Source organism: Mastigoproctus giganteus, chromosome 3 (genome assembly GCF_048544385.1).
Source record: "Mastigoproctus giganteus isolate SK-2022 chromosome 3, ASM4854438v1, whole genome shotgun sequence".
In the NCBI taxonomy this organism is placed as follows: domain Eukaryota; kingdom Metazoa; phylum Arthropoda; class Arachnida; order Uropygi; family Thelyphonidae; genus Mastigoproctus; species Mastigoproctus giganteus.
Genome location: NC_143577.1, coordinates 254,196,653 through 254,215,448, shown reverse-complemented (window position 1 = coordinate 254,215,448; position 18,796 = coordinate 254,196,653). Strand labels below are relative to the sequence as shown.

Genomic DNA, 18,796 nt, shown 5'->3' with positions numbered 1-18,796 from the left:
ATTTCAGGAAAGCTTTTGATACTGTTGCACATGGAAGACTGCAGTACAAATTAGAGCGGTATGGCATTAAGAACAAGTTACTGCAATGGATAAAGGAATGGTTGAGTGGGAGACGGCAGAGAGTGGTAATAAATGGACACTGCTCTACATGGACTAATGTTATTAGCGGAGTTCCCCAGGGTTCACTGCTGGGCCCATTGTTGTTTTGTGTATTTATCAGTGATATTGATGAAGGTATATCAGGCCTAATGTCCAAGTTTGCAGATAATACAAAGGTTGGTAGGGTGTTAATGACAGTAAAGACAATTATGCTACTCCCACAGGATCTAGAAAAGTTAGGCAGATGGGCTGAGAAGTAGCAATTGAAATTTAACATTGACAAATGCAAGGTACTGCATATGGGTGGTAGTAACCCAAGAGAAACATACCAACAACTCTGTGGTAGATGGAATCTACACTCACAGAGGTGGAGAATGAAAAAGGTCTGGAGTAATTGTGCAGTCAGATATGAAGTTCTCTGAGCAGTGCAGACGGGCTGCCAGAGCAGGTCATGGAGTTTTGTCAATGATATATAGGAATTTTGCTAGCAGAGACAAGGAGGTGATTATCCCTTTGTATAAAGCAGTGGTCAGGCCACATCTTGAGTACTGTATACAGGTCTGGAGGCATCATTTTAGGAAGGATGTAGAGTTACTAGAACAAGTACAGAGAAGGGCAACATGACTGGTGAGAGGAACAAAGGAGTGTGCTTATGAAGAAAGGCTTAAGTTCTGCAAGTTGCAGCATTTGGAGACGAGGCACCTGCAAGGTGATCTGATTGAGGTGTATAAGGCCTAGAATGGTTTGAGCAGGCTCAATCTGACAGGATACTTCCACTTGCTCAGACTAAGAACCTGAGGGGGCATAGATTCAAATTGAGGAAAGACAGTTGTAGAGTAGATGTGCGGAAGTTTACCTTTAGCTAATGGTTAGTTGATTACTGGAACAGACTTCCATCTGTTGTTGTGGAAGTTGATAGCTTAAATAAATTTAAGGCTGAAGTAGACAAACATTTGGAGTCACTGGATGGGTGAAATGGGAAGGGTTTTTTTTTTTTTTTTTTTGGCTGATGCTGTATAAGCTTGCTTTCTTGCATCATATGCCTTAACTAATGCTAATGCTAACTCTGTATAATAGTATGGACCACACATAGCACCTAACGAATTTCAATTTGACTGACAGATCTAGAGCTTTGTAGTAGTAGCAGCAGCAGCATGTGATGCAAGAAAGCAAGTGTAAGAGCTTATGCAGCATCAGCCAAAAAAAAAAAAAAAAACACACCATTCCCCTCCAAATGCCTGTCCAGTTCTTCCTTATTTATTTAATCTATTAACTTCCACAACGACAGATGGAAGTTTGTTCCAGCAATTAACCACCCGCTGGCTAAAGGCAAATTTCCACACATCTATTCTACATGTCTTTTCTTAATTTGAATTTATGCCCCCTTAGGTTCATAATCTGAACAAGTGGAATTTTTTTTTTTTTTTTTTTTTTTTTTGGTAGTTGTTGGTGCATCGGCTTATGCGGCCATAATGCACCTCCTAAGGTTTTTGCAGTACTTTGATCCAAGCCTGAGGTGGGATTCGAACCCGCGACCTTTTGGTTGCCAGGCAGGCACTTTACCCATCCGGCTAGCCCGGTCGGCAAACAAGTGGAAGGATCCCATCAGAATTCAGGGTGCTCAACCCATTTGAGGCCTTATACACCTCAACCTTATACACCACAATGCATTGTGGAAAATAACTTCAGAATAGGTGTTAAATAGCATGGGTGAGAGAATTCAATCCTGCCTTACCCCTCATTTTATATTGATCTCATCAGTTTCACCCTCTTCGACACTTACAGTGGCTGTTTGATTCCAATAGATTTCTTTGATGAGTCTGATGTCCCATCCATCAAGATCTAGTTTTATAATTGCCTTACACAGCGCAATTATGACTTTCTTATCTCCACTGGCTATTATTCAATAAATCATTAATAGGATCCCATGGGCTTTCCAAGCTACCTAGTTTCACTGCTCTGAGAACTTCGCAAACTCACAAATCCCTTTCTTCTTCTATTGTTTTTCATTCAACCCCACCAAGTGTATAATTTATTTTGCAGTTGCTATCCCCAAGTGTAAGACCTTAAATTTTGCTGCATTAACGAAAGCTGCTACTTTTTTGACCATCCTTGAACCTTGTCCAAATCATCCTGAAGGAGTGCTGCTTGCAACTGATCATTAATGACTCTCTCCTAATCTTTGTATTATATGCAAATTTTGACATCAACCCTTCTATCCCAATTGTAGACGTTATTTATGAAAATCAGAAACAAGTGGTACAAGAACTAATCTCCTTAGGCGACCCCACTACAGATGCTACACCAACTTGAAAAATATCCATTAATCACAACCCTCTGCCACCTGCCCTGCAACCACTGTGTGATCCATCTCAGATTCTTGCCTGTGATCCCAACGTCCCGACATGTTTCAGCTTATATAATAACCTCTCATGGGACTGACCAAATGCCTTGCTAAAATTCAAATAAACTATGTCAAAATTATTCCCTATATTCATCCCATGAAATCAAAATAGTTAATCTGGTTAGTTAAACATGATTTTTCTTAACAAAACATGCTGTGTGTCCTTCAGAATGCCATTTCTATTTAAAAGTTACTGTATTGTATTCTTAATCATGGCCTCCAAGAGTAGGTAGGTAGGTAACTACTTCCTGTAGTTACCTACCTACTCTTCCTTTTGCTTTTATGTATTGATGATATAACATCTCTTACTTTCTTCGATATCATAATAATGAGGATTGGTGCATGGAACCAAGAAACTGGAAAAAGTAGTAGTAGCAGAAGTAGTGGCATGTGATGCAAGTGGCATATGAGCTTATGCAGCATCAGCCAAAAAATAAATAAATAAATAATACCATTCCCTCCAAATGCCTGTCCAGTTCCTCCTTATTTATTCAACCTACCAACTCCCATAACGACAGATGGAAGTTTGTTCCAGCAATTAACCACCCGCTGGCTAAAGGCAAATTTCTGCCCATCTATTCCAAATCTGTCTTTTCTTAATTTGAACAAGTGGAAGGATCCCATCAGAATTCAGCGTGCTCAACCCAGTCAAGGCCTTATACACCTCAATCAGATCACCGTGCAGGTGCCTAGTCTCCAGACACTGCAATTTGCAGAACTTAAGCCTCTCTTGGTAAGAGGATCTCTTCATTCCCCTCACCAATCTTGTTGCCCTTCTCTGTACACGCTCAAGTAAATCTACATCCTGCCTAAAATGAGGTCTCCAGACCTGTACGCAGTACTCAAGGCGTGGCCTGACCATTGCCTTATACAAAGGGACAATCACCTCCTTTTCCCTGCTAGCAAAATTCCTATATATCATTGACAAAACCCCATGACCTGACCTAGCTACCTGTCTGCATTGCTCAGAAAACTTCATATCTGACTGCACAATTACTCCCAGGTCTTTTTCATTTTCTACCACCTTAAGTGTAGTACCACACAGTTGGTACTTTTCTCTGGGGTTACTTCTACCCATATGCACTACTTTGCATTTGTCAAGGTTAAACTTTAGTTGCCACTTCTTAGCCCATCTGCCCAAATTATCTAGATCCTGTTGCAGTAGCACACTGCCATTACTGTCATTAACAACCCTGCCACCCTTTGTATCATCTGCAAACTTCGACACTAAGCCTGATATACCTTCATCAATATCATTGATAAATATACAAAATAACGGTGGACCCAACACCAAACCCTGTGGGACTCCACTAATAACATTAGTACACGAAGAGAAGCACCCATTGATTACCAACCTCTGTCTTCTCTCACTTAACCATCCTTTTATCCATTGTAGCAACTTATCCTTAATACCATTCTGCTCTCCAATTTCTACAATAGTCTTCCATGCGCAACAGTGTCAAAAGCTTTCCTGAAATCCAAATATATGATATCAAAATTATTTTTTGCATCCAGTTCCTTTGTAACCACCTCACCTGTAAGTACCCTGCTACAATTTGATAACCTTCTACCATTTTCAAACCTTAATAATTCCTCATGTGTGAACGTAGATGCAAAATACTCATTCAGTTTGTTTGCTATCTGAGCAGGATCATCAACAGTCGAACCATCGATGTCAAGTGGACCAATCAGATTCATCCCCTTACTTTTAGAGTTTATATAAGTAAAGAAATCCTTGCTGTTTTTCTTAGCATCTTTTGCCAAAGTTTTCTCGTAATCTGCCTTCGCCTGCCTAACCTCCTTTGTGACCTGATTACAGACTAGCTTATATCTGCCATAGGATTCTGAGTCGCTTGATAATTTATATGCATCCCATGCATTTTTCTTCACTGTTAAGAGTCTCATTAGTTCATTAGATAACCATTTAGGCCTAAACCTTGAATAATATTTCTTAATTAGGTATGAAACTTTTAGTAGCATCCACGATTAATTCCTTGAATGCTTCCCACTTAGAATTTACTGTTGGTAACATCGTCAGTTGATCCCACTGTACAGAATTTAAAAACTGTCTGAGACCACTGTACTCACCTTTACTGAACAAAAACCCTTTCCTTTACCCCTGATGGTAATTAAATCTTTAAGTAAATCTCACATCAGTACACTGTGATCACTGCCACCTAGTAGTTCCTTTATCTGCAAATTCTTAATACACGAATGATCACTGCTGATAACCAGATCAAGAATATTACTCTCTCTGGTTGCCTCTCGAACATGCTGCTGAAGAAAACTATCATCCAATAAATCCACAAAAGTCTGGTTAATGTGTGAGTGCCAACCCACAAGTTCCAGTCAATATCTTGGGAAGTTAAAATCCCCCATTATAAGACATTCTGATTTACTAGCCCACTATTTCTCTGTACAATTGTTCATTGTACTCATTCGAGTCATTAGGCCTATAACGCACTCCTACTCTTATTTTTGCTTTCGCAGTGCTTACGTCACACCAAACTGACTCAACAGTGCACTGTTCATCTATATCAACTGGGTGCACTTCTTTTGATTTTATGTTTTTCTTAATTAACAGCATAACACCTCCTCTCTTCCTATCCTGTCTGTACATATTGTATCTGGATCGTGTAGCTGTGAACAATTAGTGATGCAATGGCATAATGATTTGTAGTCAACTCTTAATGAAAATAGCCCACAAAGTAAATTTTAAACACTCTTTTAAAGTCATTATTAGTAAATTTGTTAAATTTAATGATATCAGTTCTAGTATTGGAGAAATTAAATTGATGCAAAATGACACAATTACACTGGAATATGGTAACTAGTGTAAAAAAAAACATGACACAGTTAATGTGAATTCATAATAAGTACACGTTTGTTCAGTCTTCTTTTTTTTTTTTTTTTTTATTTCTTTTAGCATTGAAAGCGCGACAGCCATTTTTTAAAAATTCAAATAACATGTTCATAACTGTTCAGAATCAGACACACTTTTACATGAATTTGTTTTTTGTTTTCAAGCCTGGAAGTAATAAGGAAGTATGGCCCACTTGATATGAAACACCCTGTGTGTGTGTGTGTGTGTGTGTGTGTGTGTGTGTGTGTGTGTGTGTGTGTGTGTGTGTGTGTGTAGACAAATAAAACAGCTTAAAATACAATATGAAAGGGGTGTGGGGGGAGGACTTAGCTGTTCAAAAGCTCTGCTTTTGCTGGCTTTCACATAACTAGACTGCAATGAAGAAGAACAGCTATTAGTCTAATGAACCATACTGCACAATGTTAAAAATAAACTTATTACCAAACTGTTACCAAAGTATTTTCCCCTTTCCAAGTTGTCACAATCCAATAAAGAAGAGAGAAAAAAAGAGAACACGAAAAACCATTGCACAAATACAGAATGAAGCCACATCAATTTTTAACTGTCTGCATATTCTGATCATCCACTAGGAGTGATGTTATAATTATAAGTTTCTCCTCTTCCTGTGTATTGGAACATTAGCCTCCTGCCTCCTTCTAGTACCATTCATAAACAGTGCATAGGTCAAGTGTCACTGCCATGTGCCTACACTTCATTTTCTGAGCAAATGTTCCACACAGAAGTGAAAAGTACAAGATATTATTTCAGGATGATAATGCACCATGTCACAGAGCACACCTTTTTCACTGGTTTAAAAACATTTACATACAAAAGTTTCCTGGCTACTTCTAGTGATCAAGTATTAAAAGCCTTGCAGAAGAAGTGGCAAAAAATATTCCTTATACTACACACAAGAAACTGAGCTCCACCCATTTAGAGATAATCTGTATTGCCCTTCAAGGCCATAAAGCCCGGGGTTTACTGTCTCCCGAAAGTGAGGATACATCTTATATGCCCTTAAAAGGGATGAGGCTATATTAGATGACAAGGGTAGACTAGCCAATCTTTTTTTTTTTTTAATGAGTGCAATAAAATATATTTTGTTGCTTAATTGTGTCTGAAAAAATATTCTTCTAACCAAATACCAGTCACACCAATTATCAATATTTTGAAAATATCATTCAAGGCAAAATAAGAACTGAAAATGAAGGCTTTGCAATTTTAAACTATTTTAATGCTATCTTATTTTACATTATTTAATGTTTTCATACCTCCAAGTGAACCATTCAGTACCTTAAGGGCTTCTTCATACTTCTCTTGCTGTTCCAGAATCATTAAATACAGCTGTACTTCTGAAATGAACCAAATCAAATAATATAAATAAACTGACATAAATATATATTATAAATAAACTGATATAAATAAATATTATAAATAAACTGACGTAAATATATATTATAAATAAACTGACATAAATATATATATTATAAATAAACTGACATAAATAAATATTATAAATACATCAGCCATAAATAAATTATAAATACATCAACCATAAATATTTGATAGTATTTCTTTCTGTAAGGCCAGGTAACAAAGGAGACACACATAACTAAGATAAGCTTGTTAAGACCTAACTAGGGTCCAGACCAATATTTGTTCCATGCCATGCCAAGTAGATCCCTGCTGTGCTCGTCCGGGAGTATATTACATATTACAGTTGTTCTAACCAACAATGTTAGAAGCTTAAATGGAAAAGATGAATAAACAAAAACTAGATTCATAAAATATTCTAATTTTATTGTGGAGGTGAGATACTCTGCAAGAAAGATATAGCAATAGCTTTTAGAACTAGTGAGGAAGAAAGTTTAACTGGGTGGGAAACATTATGTTGGAAAAATTAAAGGTGGCAAGTTGAACAATGAAATTTGTCTGTAGTTATGGCCAAGGTGAAGGCTCAAAAAAAAAGTGCTTGTATATCTCAAAAAGAGCAGCAGAAACTAATGATAGTGCATCTAGCGCGATATTTTAGGAAAATTTGGGGAGATTAATGAATAATGGCAAAAGGCCTACTAGAATTTTGTGAAACCATGTACTCTTAATTACAAACAAACATAAAATATTTAAAATGGGGACCTTACAGAAAACGAGAAGAGCGTAATTGACTCCACTATTATAGAAAAGGATCTTGAACAACTAGTCAAATATATACAAGGATATATATAAGAGGCACTGCAACAGATTGATGCTTTATCACAGAAGGAGTGTTTGCATGTGTAAATGAATATGAGAACTATGCCACCGGGAGTTGTACAATTCTATCAGGGCCACCCATGACAGACAGATTAAAGGTAAGACAGACTAAACCGATCCAAAATCTGCCAACCACACTGGACCAGCATGACAGATAATGGTCCATCAACATGGATTCAAAACAAAATAAACAGCCCTCATTCATTACAGTTTGAAAATGGAAGAAGGTTATCAAATTGTAGCAGTGTGCTTAATGATTTTGTAATAACTGAGAGCAAAGTGGAGGAGAAATTGTTGAAGTTAAACATAAGAAAGGCACCTGGGGCGGATGGGATCTATCCAGTTATATTAAAGGAGGCGGCAAAGCAACTGAGCAAACCCTTAGCCATAATTATGAGAGCATCCTTGGATTCAGGGGAGGTTCCCACGGACTGGAGATGTGCAAATGTATCCCCAATTCACAAAGGAGGTTCGAAGGGTGACACGAATAATTACAGACCAGTTAGTTTAACTTCTGTTCCGGGTAAAATAATGGAGTCACTGGTTAAAGATGCATTGCAGGATCATCTAGACAAGACTGCAGCAATAATTCAGACACAGCATGGGTTTAAGGGAAAGTCTTGTCTGACAAATTTGATTGGTTATTATGATGTGGTCACAAAGGAACTGGATGCAAAAAATAATTTTGATATCATATACTTGGATTTCAGGAAAGCTTTTGACACTGTTGCGCATGGAAGACTACTGTACAAATTGGAGCAGAATGGTATTAAGGGTAAGTTGCTACAATGGATAAAAGGATGGTTAAGTGGGAGAAGACAGAGGGTGGTAATCAATGGGTGCTGCTCTTCGTGGACTAATGTTATTAGTGGAGTCCCACAGGGTTCGGTGTTGGGTCCACTGTTGTTCTGTATATTTATCAATGATATTGATGAAGGTATATCAGGCTTAATGTCGAAGTTTGCAGATGACACGAAGGTTGGCAGGGTTGTTAATGACAGTAATGGCAGTGTGCTACTGCAACAGGATCTAGATAATTTGGGCAGATGGGCTAAGAAGTGGCAACTGAAGTTTAACCTTGACAAATGCAAAGTACTGCATATGGGTAGAAGTAACCCCAGAGAAACGTACCAACTGTGTGGTACTACACTTAAGGTGGTAGAAAATGAAAAAGACCTGGGAGTAATTGTGCAGTCGGATATGAAGTTTTCTGAGCAATGTAGACAGGCTGCTAGGGCAGGTCATGGGGTTTTGTCAATGATATATAGGAATTTTGCTAGCAGGGAAAAGGAGGTGATTGTCCCTCTGTATAAGGCAATGGTCAGGCCACGCCTTGAGTACTGCGTACAGGTCTGGAGGCCTCATTTTAGGAAGGATGTAGATTTGCTTGAGCGTGTACAGAGAAGAGCAACACGATTGGTGAGGGGAACGAAGGGATCCTCTTACCAAGAGAGGCTTAAGTTCTGCAAATTGCAGTGGCTGGAGACTAGGCACCTGCGCGGTGATCTGATTGAGGTCTATAAGGCCTTGAATGGGTTGAGCACGCTGAATTCTGATGGGATCCTCCCACTTGTTCAGAATACGAACCTACGGGGACATAAGTTCAAATTAAGAAAGGATAGATGTAGAATAGATGTGCGGAAATTTGCCTTTAGCCAGCGGGTGGTTAATTGCTGGAACAAACTTCCATCTGTCGTTGTGGAAGTTGATAGGTTAAATAAATTTAAGGAGGAACTGGACAGGCAATTGGAGGGTATGGTGTGATTTTTTTTTTTTTTTTTTGGCTGATGCTGCATAAGCTCCTACACTTGCTTTCTTGCATCAAGTGCCACTACTACTACTATTCTCTGGAGGCCTGCAAGTTGGAAACAACTGGAGAGCAGATTGTAAGTCTATAGCTGTAGTTGTTCTAGTGGAGAAATGAATGCAAGTATCAGCATCATTATTCAACAATGTTAGATTATGTTTGTCAAGCAGTGATTCCAGAAGTTTTCTCGACTGTCTGTATGTGGGGGTAGCCCCAGAGTGTTGGTGTATCTCAAAATGTCTCCTAATTAACAAAAGGGAAGAGGAATCTGCAGATCTTCCAGGTCGTTGTTGTTGTTGTGTTTAACGACACATAGGCTGCTAGGGCCATATTGTGTCTTTCTAATGGTGAATATGGAATATTAGCTTAATTGTGATAACTATATTTTATGATATATTCCTATACGATTTAGGAAAGTAAAGAGTTCTTTTTGATTAAAATCATCTCCCAGAATCTGTAATAAATTTATTGATGACTGCGTATTAGAAATTGACTTAAAGATGTCTAAACGGATGGTTTGAAAGTGGGGACAGTCCACTAACAAATGTCGAATGGTCAGTTGTACTTGACATGATGTACACTGGGGAGCGCTGTCATTAGTTAATAGATACAGGTGAGTGAGATGAGTGTGCCCAATCCTTAGCCTTCCTAAAATTATTTCATCTCGTCTGTTTTTTCTGAAGCTGGATTGCCACAGCTTTGGTTCTGGTTTTATTTGGTAAAGTTTATTTCCTGGATAACCTTTCCAGATTAATGACCAGCTGTTATAACATGCTTTACGGATAATGTGTTTGTAATCCGTATATGGAACTTGAAAAGTCTGCGAAATAGTGGTTTCTGGTTGTTTGGCTGCATGATCTGCTCTTTCATTGCCGGCTATTCCAGAATGTCCTGGGATCCAGCAGAATGTCACAGTTTGGTTCAATTCCATACAGGCAAGTAACTTAGAATGAATCTGTTTTACTACAGGGTGAGAGGATTTGGTATTAGTATTTATGGCAGAGACAGCACTGAGTGAGTCAGTGAATATTAAAGCAGACGGAATTAGATGTTCAATAATGTGATCCAGAGCTAAGTTTATAGCATAGAGCTCAGCAGTGAAGATACTGCATTCTATTGGCAATGACACAGAAGTGCTAAATGATGGGAAGATTGCAGCAGCACCTACTTGGGGTCTTGGTGGTTGTTGTTGTTGTGTTTGGATTTTTCTGGTGCAAAGGCTACTTAGGCCATATTGCACCTATCATAGTAGTTAGTACTAATTTTATTGGCTTCTATGGAAGCAGCTAGAAATGGTTATATAAACCTATTCGTTTTAGAAAGGAAAAAAATTCTGTAAGGTTTGAATTTTCGCCTATGATATGACGAAGTGACAATTCTTGTAAGTTTGACAGAGAAGTGAATGAAATTAGACGGGAGTTGTTATGCAAGGTGCATTCCAGGAGTATGTGTTTTACTGTGAGTGGCCTGTGGCAATGTGAACACTGTGGAGGGTCATTACCTGATAACAGAAATAGATGGGTCAAATGGGTGTGGCCTATTCGGGCTCTGGCCAGGACAACCTCTTCTTGTCTGTTTGTGCGAAAATTGGAGGCCCATAATTGGGGTATAGGTTTAATTTCAAGGAGTTTGTTATGCATCTGCGTTTGCCATTGTAGTGTCCATCGTTCCTTACATATATTTCGTATATGGATTTTGTAGTCACTGAGCGGGACCAGAAAATTCATTGCGGATGTGCTGGATGGATGCTTGGCAGCATCATCTGCAATTTCGTTTCCTGGTATTCCAGTATGGCCTGGGATCCAGCAGAAGACAATGCTTTGCCGATGATCTCGGAGACGAATCAACTCTGATCTGATTTGCTGTAGTAACGGATGAGTAGATGGGGAAATCTTTTGCATTGCTAATAGGGCACTTTGCGAGTCTGTGTAGAGTATGCTCTTTTCGATTGAGAGATGGAAAATGATTTCCAGAGCAAGCTTTATGGCATATAATTCAGTGGTGAAACTACTGCATTCTGTTGGAAGTGACACAGAAGTGATAGTGTCATGGAATACCACTGCTGCACCTGATCCATTCTCGGACTTTGAACCGTCAGTATATATTTTCGCGAAGTCGGGATAACATTGTAGATGTGCAATGTGGAGTTGCTGGATGTTAGTACTCGTTAAAGAGTGTTTCCCCCATTGGTGGAAATAATTATCACAACACGGCATGATGACAGACCATGGAGGAACGTAATCTATAGGTTCTTGGTGGACTTTGAGTTGTATGTTCCAGTTTTCTGCTAGTTCCATTAACCTAATACCTGCAGGCCTAATTGCTTGTGGTTTGTTTCTATAAAAGGTCTTGAGTGGCGGATCATTAAATATTGACCAATTGGGATGGGTCGACTGGCTTTGAACCTTGGTTGCGTGGTTCAGTAATAACATCTTTCTTCTGATGTTTAGAGGAGCTTCGTAGGCTTCCACATAAAGACTTTGCACTGGTGATGTTCTGAACGCACCTAAAGCTATTCTTAGAGCTGAATGTTGAATAGGGTTCAGACGAGATAAGGTACTTTCCCTAGCAGAATCGAAGACAGGTGCGCCATAGTCCAGACGAGATCTAATTATGGATCTATATAAGTGAAGCAAGGTGTAACGATCTGCTCCCCAGGTTGTTGCTGATAAGGCTCTCAGTATGTTCATTTTCTTTTGGCAAGCTGTCCGGAGATGTTCAATGTGTTTATGATAGTTTAACTTACTGTCAAAAATTAAGCCAAGCAGGCGAATACTATTCGCAATTGGAATAAGATGGATATCTAATCGGAGTTCAGGATCAGGATGCATTTTACGCATGGTGCAGAAATGAATGGCAGTAGATTTCTGGCTGGATAGTCTGTAACCGTTTTGTGTCATCCAAATCTGGATCTGATTTATTGATATCTGCAATTGTCTCTCAATGTAGTTCATGTTTTGAGAGTGGCAGGAGATTGTTAGATCATCGGCATAAAGATATGAGTCCACTGTTTTCGGAATAATTTCAGTTAAGTGATTAATTCTAATTGCGAATAGAGTAGCGCTGAGAACGGACTCTTGAGGGATTCCTTCTTCCTGAACAAACTTTTTAGAGAGAGTTCCCCGGTAACGAACTTGAAAGGATCTTTGTTCTAAAAAATTTTGGATGAAATATGGCAAATTTCCTCTCAGGCCAAGAGAATGTAGATCCTTTAAAATACCAAAACGCCATGTGGTGTCAAAGGCTTTCTCAATATCCAGACAGACCATAACGAGATGCTCCTTTTTGATGAATGCATTTCTGATATTTGCTTCGGCTTTAATCATAAGGTCCAATGATGATCGATTTTTTCTGAATCCAAATTGATTGTTATTGATTAACTTTTGGGACTCAAGATACCAAGTCAGGCGGCTGTGAATCATTTTTTCGAGGGTTTTGCTCAGACAGCTGGTAAGTGAAATTGGTCTGTAGTTTTGAGGAACAGAAGGGTCTTTACCAGGTTTTGGGATTGCCAGAACGTAGGAATGACGCCAGGAGCTTGGGTATGTATGTTCAGTAAATATTCGATTGAGGAAGAACAGCAGTGATGACTGTGACTTTGTATTTAAATTTTTAAGCATTATATAAAATATCCCATCAGGGCCAGCAGCGCTATTCCTTGTGTTGGTAAGAGCATGCTGAAGTTCAACCATGGTAAATGGTTGATTATATTTTAGTGCACATCTGTCAGTGAAATTCAGTTTGGATTTTTCAGTTACACCTTTAATTTTTTGAAACGATTGGTCATAAGAAGTTGAGGAGGACAACTGGGAAAATACAGATCCTAGTGCATTTGCGATTTCTGCAGGAGTAGAGAGTTCCTGTCCATTCCAGTTAATAAGTGGAGTAGATGTTGGAGGAATTTTGCCATTTAACAATTTTATCTTATTCCAGATCAGTCTGATGTCTGTATTTTTATTAACTGAGGAAGCGAATTTAATCCAAGATTCTTTTTTTGCTTTCCGTCTGATATAACGGGCTCTTGCTCTAAGTCGCTTATAATTAATAAGATTGGAAATGATTGGATGTTTGTGGAATTGATTCCAAGCTTTGTTTTTCTGTTTTTTTGCATTGTTGCACTCTTCGTTCCACCAATAATTTAATTTTCGCCTTTTCCTGACTTGGTATTGTGGAATTGCAGAGGTTGCAGCTGTTAGAATTTGGTTTGTTATATGTTCAGTAACATGGTTGATAGAAGAGCTCTGTATGATATGGTTGTTGAACGAGACAAGCGTGCTATATTTTATCCAGTCAGCCTTTGGAAATTTCCATTTTACTGGATTGTCTGTTGGTAATGAACAGGAAGTTTGAACTTTGCATATTATTGGGAAATGATCGCTGTTATACGGATCGTTAATTGTTGCCCACTGGATACTTGGATAGAGCACTGGAGAGCAGATGGAAAGGTCTATTGCGGAGGTTGATCCGGTAGGAAAATGAACATATGTAGGAGCGCCAGTATTTAACAACGTTAGATCCTGTCTATCTATTAACATTTCAACAAGTTTTCCACGTCTGTCTAAGCTGGATGAACCCCATAATGGGTGGTGAGCATTAAAGTCACCTAGTAGACAGAAGGGAACTGGTAGTTGCAACACAAGATCTTCGATTTCCTGAATAGAATATGGACGATTAGGTGGAAGATAAATTGAGACCAATGTAACGGTGATTCCAATTACTATGCGTGCGGCAACAGCTTCTAAAGAGGTTTGCAATGGAATGCATCTGGAAGGAACTCTTGAGTCCAACAGGATGGCTACTCCTCCATGAGCACTATTAGTGTCAGATCTATCTTGTCTGTAGATGGTGTAATTTTTGACTGTAGTGGAAACTTGGGGTGTCAAGTTGGTTTCCTGTAGGCACATAGCTACAGGATTGAAGCACTGAATTAGTTCGTTGATATCATCTATGTTGCTGCGAAAGCCTCTACTATTCCATTGAATGATGCGTTCCATTATTTGGTTTTGTTTGTGGAAGATGTATCTGACTGCTTTTTATAAGTTGATTGTTTATGACGGTCCGGTTTTGGTTTTTCTTTTCGGGGAAAGGTGGGACGTCCCGATTCATTGCTATCGTCCATATCATCTTCTGCGTGTATTTCAAGCAGTTCTTCTTGACCGATAGACTCAATTGTATCCATGCTTGTTAGATCTGATACTTTCGTCTCAGCAGAATAAGATCTTTGCAAATTTTCTGCTGCCTGACGATGCGGAAGTCTCTGGGTTGGAATTGTGAGTGGGGTGTTATTGCTTTGGTCTATTGAATTTGGTTTAGATGGATGCTGGATCAAGAGTACTGATCGTGCCCAGTCTGATATTGATATTTTTGGAGAGATGGATACTTCCGTCTGACATGCCACTGATTCTTGTCTGAGAGTCGTAGAAGCATAAGTGCGTTTTGGCATACTAAGTTGATCTGTTTTTTCGCTTCTTGGTAAGAGACTTTATTTTCAATTTTATATTTTTGTATTTTTTTTCCTATCTTCCATAGTTCACAGTCTTTGGAGTAGGCTGGATGTTTGCCACTACAATTAGGACACTGTGGTGTTGGAGCTTTGCATTCTGCTTGCGTGTGATTCTTGCAGCTGCAGTTTGGACATATAGCATCTCCACGGCATGCTGTCTGAGAATGGCCGAACTTTTGACATTTAAAGCATCTGAGCGGATTTGGGATATATGGCCTAATGCGGCAATTCAAGTAACCTGCTTTGACAGAACCCGGTAGATTTGGAGTACTGAAAGTCAAGATTATGTTTCGCGTGGGAGTTAAGTTGCCGTCTTTTCTGATCATGATACGTTTTGCATGAGACACATTTTGATCTTTTAGCTCCTGGACAAGTTCTTCCTCAGAAACATATAATAGATCCCATTCGGAGATCACTCCTTTGGAAGAATTTAGTGTGTTGTGTGGGGTAACCTGAATTGGTATTCCGCTTAAAGAAGTAAGTTGCAGTAGTAATTCAGAATGTCTTGAGTACGATGTCTCTACTAGTAGATCTCCTGACTGGAGACGTTTAACCATTTTTGGTGAACCTGCAGCGTTTTCTAGGCATCTCTGGATGATGAAAGGTGAGAGCTTGCTCACAGGTTGGGATGACAAAGAGTGTATTATGAGGAAAGCTGGAGATTCCTGTTTCCTAGTGTCCTTTTTTTGTCTCTTTGAAAGAGAGAAGTCATTGTCGTGTTCATGTTGAGAGCACTTCGGCTCTATACGTGGAAATTCACTTATTTCCATCTTTGCTCCTTTTCGCCCCGAGGGTTGGTTTTTCCCCCAGGTTACCGGCCCCGCCACGTGGAGGCAGGAGCGGTGCCACCAGTGACCAAGAGGTTGTTTAAGTTAGTGGATTTGGTTAGTGATATATATAAAGAATAACAAAAGAAAGGTGGATTGCCTTTCTGGGTTCTTACGTTTGACTTTTAAAGCACAGAACCACTTCAAATAAATGAAATAACAGCCGCACTGGAAAATAAAGAAACTATATCACTTTGGAGATCACTCTATAATCACTGGAAGAAAATCGCTTGTCACTATCGCTTGGCACTCGGGGCCTTGGGGTCTTGGTTTTTGATCCATCTGTATAGATTTCACATGCGTTTGAATTAGAAAGAGTGTAAGTTGCATGTAACTGTGCGATATTGGAAGGAGACAGCGTGTTCTTTCCCCACTGTTGAAAGTAGTCATCATATATTGCACAGATATTTTCCCAGGGTGGATCTGGTGGTGTTTTGTCCTGAAATATATTGCTGATGTCTATGTTCCATGATTGAGCCAGTTCCTTAAATCTAAGTGGAGCAGGTCGGTTTTCATTAGGTTTACTGATATAAAATGACTCGCATTCAGTATTGTAGAGACACCTCCAACAAGGATGAGAGGGCAGACTATGGATTTTTGCGGCATACATCAGAAGTAATGATTTTCTGCGAAGATGTAAGGGAGGTTCATGAGCTTTGATGTACAGGCTCTGAACCGGGGAGGTTCTGAATGTGCCTAGAGCGACTCTCAAAGCACAGTGCTGGATGGTGTTTAGTCGTTCTAAAGTACTTTTCCTCGCTGAATCATATACTGGAGAGGCATAGTCCAAGCGAGACCTGATGAGAGCTCTATACAGATGGATGAGGTATGACGATCAGCACCCCATGACATGGATGACACACACACCGAAGGATATTCAATTTCTTCAAGCAGATGGTACGAAGATAGGCCACATGTGCTTGAAAGTTAAGTTTCCTGTCTAGTATCAGACCAAGGAAACGGATATTGTGAGCAAGAGGAATTGGCACGTTATTTATCTTTAGCTCTGGATCAGGATGAAGTGAACGAAGTTTGCAGAAATGAGTGGTAGTGGTTTTCTGTTCAGCGAGATTATATCCATTTCGTAAGGTCCAGGATTGAATTTTCGTTAAAGCAATTTGTAGCTGTCTTTCGATAGTATTCATGCTTTGCGATTGGCAGGATATAGTGAGATCGTCAGCATACATGTATACTTCAATCATTTATTTTTGGAAGTTCTTCCAAAATGCATGTTTTTTGGAAGACAGCATGTTTTTATATCGGACCTGGAATGTACGCAATTTTAAAAAGTTCTGAATTATTAAAGGGAGATGTCCTCTCAGCCCCAACTGATGCATATCTTTAATAATACCATGACGCCATGTGGTGTCAAATGCTTTATGAATATCCAGGTTGACCATCACTAGATGTTGTTTTCTCACGAAGGCATTACGAATGTTGGATTCAATTTTTACAAGTACATCTAGGGTGGACCTGTTTTTACGGAAGCCATATTGGTGATCAGAAAGGAGATTTTCGGAGTCTAGAATCCAGGTGAGCCTCTTATGTACCATCCTTTCAAAGATTTTGCCCAGACAGCTTGTCAACGATATTGGTCTGTAATTCTCAACTAGAGAAGGATCTTTGCCTGGTTTTGGAATAGCACAAATATAGGAATGACGCCATGACAGAGGATACGTATTTTCAGAGAAGATCCGGTTATAAAAGAGTAATAGTGTGCCGAGATCGGCTTCACACAGATGCTTCAGCATACTGTAGTGAATGCCGTCTGGTCCTGCTGCGCTGTTCGGAGATTTGCTCAAAGATTCTCTCAGTTCAGATAGAGTAAACAGCTGGTTATAGGGAAGTGAAAGTCTAGTTGCGAAATTAAACTTATGACGTTCTGATTCAGTTTTACTGCATTGAAAGGAGATCACATAAGAGGAACAGGCAGAAATGTTATAAAAAGATTCGGCTAAAGCATTTGCAATGTCAGTAGGAGAGGATAAGTCCTGCCCATTGCATTGTATTATCGAAGATTGCTGCGGTAGAAATTTCCCATTGAGAGCTTGAATTTTTTTCCAAATGATTCGACTGTCAGTATTTTTGTTAATAGCTGAGGCGAATTTAATCCAGGAGTCACGTTTTGCTGTCTTCCTAATTTGTCTTGCTTTGGCTCTGAGTTTTTTGTACATAATTAGGTTGGCAGTAGTTGGAAATTTGCGAAACTGGTTCCAGGCACGGTTTTTTTCTCGTTTCACTTTGGAGCATTCTTCATTCCACCATTGATTTTGGTGTACCTGCTTGCTCTGGTTGGATTTTGGAATGGAAATTTCTGCTGCAGATAATATATGACTTGTAATGTGGTCAGTTACAACATCAATATGATTTTGTTGTACATATAGTTTGTCAAGTAGAACACAAGTTGAATAGTTTTTCCAGTCTGCTTTATGAAAGTTCCAAGAAGTACTGCCTTTAGGACATGATACCGTCTGTGTTTGAATTGTACTGATGATAGGAAAATGGTCACTGTGGAATGGATCATTTAGCACTGACCATTCCATGCTTGGAAAAAGAGATGCTGAACATATTGATAAGTCTATGGCTGATGTACTACCTGTAGGTAGTTGGATGTGAGTTGGAGAGCCAGAATTTAACAGAGTCAGGTTATGGTTATCCAGGAACATTTCTATTAATTGGCCTCTCCTATCCATGATGGAAGATCCCCACAATGGATGGTGACTGTTGAAATCGCCGAGTAAACAGACTGGAGGTGGCAATTGTGTGATAAGGTTGTCAAGTTCAGTCTGGGAGCAAGGATAATTCGGTGGGATATAAATGGATGCAGGGGTTAACGATATTCCCATTGCTATCTGGACCGCTACAACTTCTAAAGAGGTTTGTAGTTGGAGATGTCTTGATGGTATGTTAGTTCTGATAAGAATAGCCACCCCACCACGAGCAGGAGTGTCAGAATCCCTGTCTCGCCTAAACATAGAATAATTTTTAATTTTCAGAGAAACTTGTGGTGATAAAAAGGTTTCCTGTAAACATACACCTA

The 18,796-nt window shown here is 39.3% G+C and overlaps 1 protein-coding gene across 2 annotated transcripts in view; it reads right to left on the bottom strand.

Moving 5' to 3' along the window:
- psidin (phagocyte signaling impaired) overlaps nucleotides 1–18,796 on the bottom strand; it is a 513,704-nt gene that overhangs the window by 378,814 nt on the left and 116,094 nt on the right. For both annotated transcript variants that reach the window (XM_090371034.1, XM_090371035.1), the window contains exon 6: nucleotides 6,638–6,718. In XM_090371034.1, coding sequence (XP_090227160.1) covers nucleotides 6,638–6,718 — 81 coding nt within the window. The remainder of the gene's footprint in view (nucleotides 1–6,637; nucleotides 6,719–18,796) is intronic.